This window comes from Saccostrea echinata, unplaced genomic scaffold (assembly GCF_033153115.1).
Source record: "Saccostrea echinata isolate AGI-Se365-2 ecotype Australia unplaced genomic scaffold, CSIRO_AGI_Sech_v1 ptg000015l, whole genome shotgun sequence".
In the NCBI taxonomy this organism is placed as follows: domain Eukaryota; kingdom Metazoa; phylum Mollusca; class Bivalvia; order Ostreida; family Ostreidae; genus Saccostrea; species Saccostrea echinata.
In genome coordinates, this window is record NW_026889764.1 from 157875 (window position 1) to 167892 (window position 10018).

Here is a 10018-nt window from a genome sequence, read left to right on the forward strand (position 1 = left end):
TAAAATTAAATTATTCAATAATCTAAAATAAATGAAATAAATAAATAAAAAGTGTAAATAAATTAATTTATTTATTGATGATTAAATCAAACAAATATGTAAAAATGAATTAAATAGATACAATAAATAAATGGAATAAAAAATAAATATATAAATAAACATACAAAGAAATAAATAAAAAGATACATGAATAAATTACATTAAATTAAGAAACTTACTAAAGATACTTCAAACGAATACCTAGTGACAAAATCTATATATTCATTTATTTATTTACTTATTTATTCATTTAACAATTTATTTGTTTTACATGTATCAATCAATTTATTTTTTAATTTCTTCTTATTTATTTATTTCATCTTTTCATTTATTTTTTTTTTTACATTTGTTTAATTAATAGATCAATAAATAAATAAAACTATATTTACATGTCATTCATACACGACAGGGGATCATAGGAGAAAGTCAGGGGGAGATAGGAAAATGTCAGGGAATTTTTTTTTTTTTAATCTAAGGGGAAAATCATTACAGTAGCGACAGTAACTGTAACTTGACAATCCTGACATAGATAAATAAACATTAACTGACTAATTTATAGCTTTAAAAAGATGAGACATAAACGTATGTACAGCAGCCTTTTTTTTCAATTCGTATCAATAACATTTCTTAAATTATTTTTTTTTTCTTTTCTGATAAAAACCTTGTTGAAAATTTTAAATGATACCTGCACAACTACGAATAGCTATTATTATTTCTATGAAATGTTTCAATAAGATTGTCAGAGCCATCTAAAATTTTAAAATTTTAAATGATGTCAACACAATTTCAGTTGGTGATTATTATTTCTGTACGGTTTCAATAAGATTGTCTTGGCGAGTTCCAAAAAAACATTGTCATATAAAATCACGAGCAATTAGTCGCAATATTGGTCACATGACATCAACATATCTTAAATTAATTGTGTTTCCTATCCATCCTTTTCCTTTTTTTTTTTTTTTTTTTTTTTTTTTTTTTTTTTTGTCCATGACGTAAGGAATACTTCTTTAACATTTCAAAAAAATTGGATTAAAAATTACAGAGAACGATGAAATTAAAAAAAAAATACATTTTGGTCCGTTTCCATGAAAACAGTGGCCACTTTAAAAACTTTGAACAAGGATCGAACGTCTTTAGTAGGCGATCATTATGACAGTGGATTTTTTCATCAAGATTGACCGGGCAATTTTCAAGATACTGTGCGAAAAGCTTTATTAGTCGAACAATAACAATATGTCTCCCCGACTTCGCTTGGGGTGATCTAATAATAAGAAGAAACAGAACAAAGAAAACATATTCCCTAAATTTGTCTGGGGAACGTAATAAACAGGGGGTTTTCACATCATACACTAAAGTCAAAATAGTCAGTAAAATAAAATCATTGCCAAAAACTGTTGACGTTAAATGTCACGGACAAAGACTGGAAGAGTTCTTGTTACATACACTTATTTTTGTAACAAATGTGAGGAATTATTAAGTAACTGTATTATATTACACATTGAGAGGAACCAATTATTGGTGTAAATAGTTGTGCTTTTCTCGATAACAATATATATGTGATTACTTGAACTAAGCTTATGATCTAATCAAAAAATGAATAATCAAATAAATAAATACATGGAAAAAAAGAAAATCATGTCTAAAAAATGAGAAGGGAAATACTTAAATACGACTTGATTCTTTGAACTAATTGCACAGGTCTTTGTGACCAAACAGGATATACCTAAAAACTGCGCCAATTGTATTGTTTAATTTTTGTATGGTAACAAGACTCCATTTTCTGATTTCATTCCATCGTGGTCTTTTACCATAAAGATGAATTCCAAAACAATGTGACCATTTGTAATTCTGGTTAAACAACAAATATCCATGAGGAAAGAAAAGGCAATGATGTTCATACGAACGAACATGTTGTGGATACCTTATGGAAAGTTTTCTTGCCATTGTTACCGAGTTTTCGCCCCAAACGTTTGGATTGTATGAGGCGTAGCTGTCGATCCACTTGTTAATAAATGTAGCATTTTCGACTGCAAATATCAATGCGCTAGCCATAGATCCATCATGCGCTGCTCCCATAGTGCAGTCCTTGTTTCGGAATGCATTTAGCGATCTGAGGACGTATTGGTCTGTATCAAGATATATACCCCCGTATTCTGGAATAAACAAAAAAAAAAAAGGAAGAAAGAAATTAAACGCATGTACATGCGCACATGGAAGAGAAAATGCTGAAAACATAATTTTTTACCGGCTCCAATTATATATATATATATATATATATATATATATATATATATATATATATATATATATATATATATATATATATATATATATATATATATATATATATATATATAATGATTTATTCATCTATTTGAGTAACAAATAAAAACGAATCAATCAAAATTATACCTTTCAATATTCTAAGTCTCATGATATCAGCTTTATGTTGCACCCAGTTGATTTTCTTTCCTAAAATTTCGGCTGGTGGTGTAACTTTTACATACACAATGTTTGTGACCAATTTCACAAGTATGTCCCACCACTTTCCAAAGGGTAAAACATCATAATAAAGAAATATTAGACAGGGGTTCTGATTTTTGTGTGCGCTGTAAAAACTAACAAAATAAACAAACTCAAATTCTTGCTTTCCAAACCATATATAATGCACTATGTTTGGAACAGGGAGATTGTCTGAACAAAATTTAGATACGACTCTTTTCAAACATTTATCTGGAAAATTAAAGACATGAATATACTTTGAGTTTCTGCTTCTTTCGATATGCACATAATTTTCGTAGCATGTAGGAATCAGCTGTTCTTTTTCTTCACTCGACTTAACGAAAATCGTTTCATTCAAATTTATGCAAGGAATTGTAGTTAGGAATCGCCAGTCCGACCCACCAATAGGTGTAAAATCTGAAAAAAAAAATATGATCATCTAATCATCAAAAGAATTTTTTAGTTGGAATATACTTTTTCGATTTTTTCATCCTCCTTTTAATTGATTTAAATTTGTTCTCTTTGATTTTTTTTTCTCTTTTCAAATTTAAGAAAGGAGAAATTGTTTTGTTTTGGGTTTTTTTTATGTCTGTTAAACAGAATGATATTTAGATTTTGCTATAGAAGCCAATACCAATATTTATTATTAAATATATTTATTTGTATATCGTTATTTCTTTAATACTGTAAAATAATTTGTGGACGGTATTACTTACTGTTAAATGGATTGCTATAATTTATGATTGCGTTCTTTTTATAATATCGTTCAGTTTCAATATCACATGAATCTTCTGTATATGCAGCCTGACCATGAATTGTTTTCGCCATCAATTTTATTTTTTTTGTCGGTTGTTGTGATATATTGATTGCTTTTTCTCCCACCACTGGTTGATAATTGAAAAGCTGGTCTTTCTTTTGAGTGTAATATTCATTAACATTTTGCGCAGCGTTTTGGATGATATCCTTTCCAATCATCTTTTCCATATACATATACAAAGTGATTAAGATAAACGAACATGCAAATCCGAAAAGCAGGAATCGGTTGCTAAAAAAAAAAGGACACATTACAAGGAAAACACTTAAGAAAATGATATTGATAATATAAATTACAATAAAAAGCATTTCGCTTTTTCTTTTTTTTTTTTTTCTTTTTTTAAAAAGATATTTATGTATATTTTACATGACAGTTTTAGCAAAACACTGCATCCATTTCAATCTTATTCCAAAAACAAAATGAATGTCCATTTGATGAATAAAAAGCCTCCTGTTTTTAGAAGCCGAAGTTTAATATTTTAGCCATGTTTTCGTGGCACGAAAACTAGAAGACCCCTCATCAATGAGGTTACCAAAACCATGTAAACCTGCTGTTTACCAAGCCTCTATTCAGTGTTCAATAATAGGAAGCAGCAGAGAATGCTTAAAACTAGCAGCCATTATGTTTTGATCCATCATTCTATCTTTCAAAACTGGAAAAGGCGAGTGCTGAATCATCAACAAGAACATATTCTTCATATATATATAGTAAATCAGCAATAGTTTAAGATGTATTTACAAATGCTATATTTTAAGCCTTTAAGTGTCCAACCTCATTCTGTAACCTTTGGAATACCCTTGAAAAAGATGATCTTGTATGTCCACCTTTTAAATTGCGATCGATTCAAGAACTCAAGGGATCTATTTACGAAGCTAAATTTTTGTTTTTATATCAACACGTCTTTTTATCCTTCTAGTATGTGTGACAATCATGAAAAAATGTACCATAGTAAACTATAGTTAACTATATATATATTACTTGTGAATTTACGTATTATATCAAAAAATTAAATCACTGATATGCATTTTAAGAAATATTAAGGCTCTAAATCTTTAAAAATGTTCTAGAGTAAAGTTGCATAGTAAATGAAATTTTCAAAATATTTGCTGTAGCTAACTATAGTGCATTTTTGTCAGGGAAGTAGCAGATTAAAGAAAATTAAGGATTTCTCGAAAGGATAATTTTAAGGTCGCCACGACACCGAGAAAACGTATACAGCGCAACATGACCAGGCGTCTAAGTTGGCTTGGTCACTATTTGGGCCTCTTATTTAGCTTCAAACCAAATTGATAAAATTTGGCTTTTGTGAAAATTTTGGAATCAAATTTGGCATCATCTGAAAATGATTTTTTTCAATATGTGATCGGTTTTGTATTGCTTTGCATTTTTAAGGGTTAACAAAAATGAAATATATAAATTTATTGATAAATATGCAAATATAATTTATTTGATTATATTTGGATTATCTTCTTAATTTGATCACAACAACACAGAGAAATGTGAAAATATCGCATTTCATTTTAATTTCCACAGGATTGATGAAATTTTTTTTGATTATCAAAATATGCGCAGTAAAGATTTTTAACAAAGTAATGTAGCGCAGATAATAAAATCCAGAAAACTAATTTTGAGTGTTTTTACTTTGAGTGTGAAAGGGTTTGTATTTAAGTAGAATAAGCAGATTTGAAGAATCGTGGTGTCTTGTGGGCGATTTTGGTGTCTAAGTTGATGAGTCGCAGTTGTTTATCGCATATTGTAACTGGCTTGTTTGTGTGTCCTGTCTAGTCTGTGCACCGTACAGAAAAGACATAAATTATTGATTTAAAGACAGTAATGGTAAAGATTATAGCTTCTCAAAACTACATCAAACTTCAAAGTCATTTTTTCACATTATATTTTAACTCAAAATATTTAGAAACGCGTTCTACATACCTTAAAACATTCATTGTTTCATACGAACAGTTCCTATTTGAAATTCAATTTTAATCATGCAGCATATATCAGATAATTTTACTGGTAATTTTCCATCACTCTAAATTCACATCTCAATCTTTAATTATGCGTATCCGGTTTTGAATATAAAGTTGTGCAGTGCTGTATGAATCTGATAATGGTTGCATTTCTCTTTTTTCAAAGCACTTTGTTTGAAAGGAAAAATAATTCTAAAGTACTTTTTAAAAAAATATTTTTGGTTCAAAGCTCACAGAAATTGGTTACGCAGTACAGTTAAGGCTACACATGAAGATAATATGGTAATGAGGTCATAATGAGGTTTGACGTCATGACAGTTGCTCCGCCTTGATAGATCCATATAAGGAAATAGAGCTCAAAAAAGCTATTTAACGATGATTGCGAGAATTTGTAATGAATGTCTGTATTTTCAGGTTTAAATAAATAAACATTAGTGATTTTCTCTTATATAGTTACAACACGTCTTCGAAATAATTCTCTTTTTATTGTGTCGTTTGGCTCACTACTGGACGAAAAAAGTGCTGAGAATCCCAAATTTTACTGATAATGTTTGATAATTACTGATACGGTGCTGTTCTTGCTGATAAATACTGATATTTACTGTTGCTGATTATTTTAGTTGTTTCTGATAAATACTGATAATTACTGTCGTCTTTACTGTGGAGTCTGATAAATACTGATAAATACTGTTGATGTGCTGTCGATGCTGAGATTTACTGATAATTACTGTGGTCATTGTTTTTAAAATAGCCTAAGAAATGATTATTTGTTTTAAAGAAAGTATTTTATCAACAAATTCATTACAGTATTCTAACAAAAAAAAATATTCTAGGAAAAAAAGTCACATTTTATTTGTTTTCATATTTCATGTATTAATTTTATTATAATCATTTTTACACCAAAATGTTAAAATTAGATCATAAATATTTGTGTTTTTCTTTACCTTTATATTTCTCCTTTCACAAAGTTTTCAATATCTGTTGAAAATAATAATTGTGTTGTTATTGCAGTGGGTTTTTCTCCCCAAATACTTTTTAAAACAAGTTTTTATTTTTAAAGGTTAAAAAGAAATCCCATCTCATATTTTTTCCACGTGTATTTGTATTGTCATCAAAAGCTTTTAGAGGGCATCTTTAATATAGTCAATGGTTTTTATTGTCAATTTATTTTTCCTTGTGGAGAACTGAACATCTATGAGCTTTATAAGTTGCCACCCCCCCCCCCTCTCTATTTACATACAACTCTCATTTTAAGAACACTTTAGCCAGTATTTAATATATCTCACAAAAAAGTCTATTCTGATTTTATGTTGTGTACACTATGCAATTTTATTGAAGAATGTGACAGGTTTAAATAATAAAAATAAAACATCTTTAATTTGTAGAATAATCTCTTTTATATACATATAGCCTGTGCGCTCTAGATCTTTGATTATGTCCTCGATGCGAATTTGATATCATTGTTTGGTATCGACGCTTTCTATCTTTCGTTGTTGTTGTTGTTTTTTTTTTCTGTTTTTGTTTTTGTTTTTGTTTTTTTTGTTTTGTTTTTTTAATATATTATTATTATTATCGTTATTATTATTTTAATTGTTAAGCCATCAGTACACTATAAATCTTATGCAGTGTGATTTTCAATCAATGAAACACACGTCTTTCTTTAATTCTTTGTTATCTGCGTTAGGTCTATGGATACACGCCAGTATCAGGGAGATCAGTAAATAACTGCTTATACATGTTATACGCGGTCAGTCAGTTAAAAAAAACAAAACAAAATAAAATAAAACAAAACTTGAAGTTACTTTCGTCCATTAATGCCATCTAGCTTAATTGCTGTTCTGGAACACACATGTATGTCAACCACGTGTAAAAGTTCTACTTTCGTTCTGAAAATCGGGTCATTTATTAGTACATTCTGTGTATTTTGTAAAATTAAAAATAGTTTTGTAGAGAGATTATAATGTTTTTTTATTCCATTTTCTCCTTGTCGGAGACCTTTGTATAAACGAACAGTACAGGCTGGGCGCTTACCGACTTGATTATGCTTTAGTGTAGCACAAAAAGGGGGTTGGTGGGGAAGGGGGGGTGAGGGGGGGGGGTGAAATACTGTGAACTTAAAACTGATACGCGCAAGGTTGATTCTTTAGTTTTATGTTTAATAAGTCATACATGTTATAATTACTTATTACATATTTTTTATATACATGAATAAAATTATTTTAGAGAATCAATGAACGATACCAAATTTAGAACTATAACATTTATTCATGAGTGCGATAAACAACGTCATGTTACTATCATTCAAAATTCATAAAAGATTTTTTTTCACGGATTCTGAGCGATGTGGAGTTCAATTCCCTGTTTCTGAATTGTGAACAGTTAATGCTAATATAATTTCAATAATTGCTTTCACTAAACCATCTATTTTTTTTTTAAATTTATATGTACATTTTGCATAATATTTTATTTATAAGATGAAGTCAAATGTTCCGTATCAATATATTTCTCGTCTCCGTTTCACGGGCCCCAAACCATCGTTAACCGAGATTCAGAATTGAAAATACATGTAGCCCCCTCCCTGAGATTTTCTTTTAAATTTATCTCAAGCATGTCAAGAAATGTGCATAAAACTAACAAATAAAATTAAATACAGAGCAAAGATAGATTTATGTGAATTAAAATAATTATTGAATATTAAGTCTGTACAATGTATATAACTTCATTTCTTTTTCTTTTTTTATCTTAGTACTGCAATGTTCTATTTTGCTAAACAGTTTTTTTTTTCCAATTTTTAATTTTATTCGTCAACAAATTGAATATTACAGGATAATTTTTTTTCCGTGCGACCGTAAAGATTTTCCTGCTCAAAGAAGAAAGTACATGTACAGTGTAGGTAGTTTGTTTATTATGTACACCGGTGGCCGCAGACGAGGAACAAAAGGTAATTAGTGCCCATTGTTACGCTGACCACTACAATTTACATGGAATATACAAGTTGTACCCCGTTCTACCCCGGGGCGGAAGACTTGTACACAATACAGCCAAATCAGAGACCGATCTTCGATTTTTGATCAATGAAGATCAGTTTATTCCATGCAATTGTTGACCACACAAGATTAAAATCGATCAATTTGATCATATACATGTACTTTACTAAGTAAACATATTATATTAGGTCTCATTTCTTATTTCACATTCCATAAAATTAAATTAATGAGATTTTTAAACTTATTGAATAAAAATGTTTCGTGTCATGAAATTTTAAGAGACCAACATCAAAATAACATAAACACATGTGTACCTTCGCCCTGACACTGGGGATTCTGACCATGCACTAATTTTTAATCAGCCCACAATCTGCCGGTTGCACATGTATGTATCGTGTACATGTAGATGTAGAAGAGATATTCTGGAAGAATCTAAAATGCCTATATTACGTTCAAATAAATAAATAAATAAATAATCTATGCCTCCAGATTGAACATATTCACCTTTGTTTTCATCTCTTTATTAAATTTAAAAATGCATAAAATTTCTAATTTTCGAGCAAATTTTCAAATATCTTCACAGAGACCAGAAAACCGAATATTTAAAAATAAAAAAAATAAATGTCTTTGAGAAAAAAAAAAAAAAACAAAAATAGCTATATGAAAGGTCATCTTTAAAAAGAAAATGTCGTCCTCTCTTGACCAGTTGACGGAGTGAAACCGTGCGAATCAAACTTTTCTAACCTGCAGGAAATATTTTTTATCCCGAATTTTTTTCCACCCATTAAGAACTATTTCTTATTATTGAAAAAAAAATCACCGAGCTCCCTACCCAAATATCTTTGGGAGAGGGCGGCGATGAATCTTTTTAAAAGATAGCCTTATTTTCTTTTTATTTACAGTTACTGTACATTAATAAAATTCCATTTATCTTGCTAACAGATAAATTATACTATTTTCATAGATCGGCAAAACATTTGCTTAATATACGCGGAAGGTTTCATTTATTTATTGTCAAAATATTCACAACCGTATTGTAGTAAATGAGATCAGCGTAATTTTTGTCACTAGCAGAACATTTAAGGAAATATGGAAATGTCGTAATGATAATTTATAATTAAAAGAAAGAAATACATGAAGGTTTTTACAGCCCTCAGTTCTTCTTTAGCCCTTCCCAGCTTAAGAACAAAGACCACAGTAATTATCAGTAAATCTCAGCATCGACAGCAGATCAACAGTATTTATCAGTATTTATCAGACTCCACAGTAAAGACGACAGTAATTATCAGTATTTATCAGAAACAACTAAAATTATCAGCAACGACAGAAAAAATAACAGTAAATATCAGTATTTATCAGCAAGAACAGCACCGTATCAGTAATTATCAAACATTATCAGTAAAATTTGGGATTCTCAGCACATTTTTCGTCCAGTAGTGGCTGCATTCGGCTTCAGCCAAGCGCTTGCACTCGGTGACACGGAATGTTGTTTACATCTAAAAACGTGGCGACAGCAGCTTAGATATGCAGTGGATAAATGCAACAATCAGGCAATCTTTAAAGAGAATAGGGATAAAATAAGAGACCTGGGTCTTGTTTATCTTTTTGATGAGAAGATGATGACGTTATTTTGGGAAATCATGGAAAACTGAGACGTCCGCACTACCTCCCTAGGTCCCTGTGCATAGGTATTAACATGCAGATATACT

At 29.7% G+C, this 10018-nt stretch overlaps 1 protein-coding gene across 1 annotated transcript; it reads right to left on the minus strand.

Annotated features, from left to right (window-relative positions):
- Nucleotides 1–245: 245 nt before the first annotated feature.
- Nucleotides 246–3577, minus strand: LOC133187681 (uncharacterized). The gene is made up of 3 exons (XM_061323093.1): nucleotides 3255–3577; nucleotides 2449–2955; nucleotides 246–2189 (listed from the first exon to the last, which is right to left on the minus strand). The coding sequence occupies exons 1-3, from the start codon at nucleotides 3526–3528 to the stop codon at nucleotides 1723–1725; spliced, it is 1248 nt and encodes a 415-aa protein (XP_061179077.1). The 5' UTR covers nucleotides 3529–3577; the 3' UTR covers nucleotides 246–1722.
- Between the last annotated feature and the right edge of the window lie 6441 nt (nucleotides 3578–10018).

What these genes read in the sequence shown, in the direction of transcription:
- LOC133187681 (XM_061323093.1), bottom strand. Translation starts at nt 3,528, where the DNA reads ATGTATATGGAAAAGATGATTGGAAAGGATATCATCCAAAACGCTGCG. An exon ending in TTATAGCAATCCATTTAACA is followed by an intron (nt 2,956 to 3,254) that starts GTAAGTAATACC and finishes TTTTTTTTTCAG; the next exon opens with ATTTTACACCTATTGGTGGG. An exon ending in GAGACTTAGAATATTGAAAG is followed by an intron (nt 2,190 to 2,448) that starts GTATAATTTTGA and finishes TGTTTATTCCAG; the next exon opens with AATACGGGGGTATATATCTT.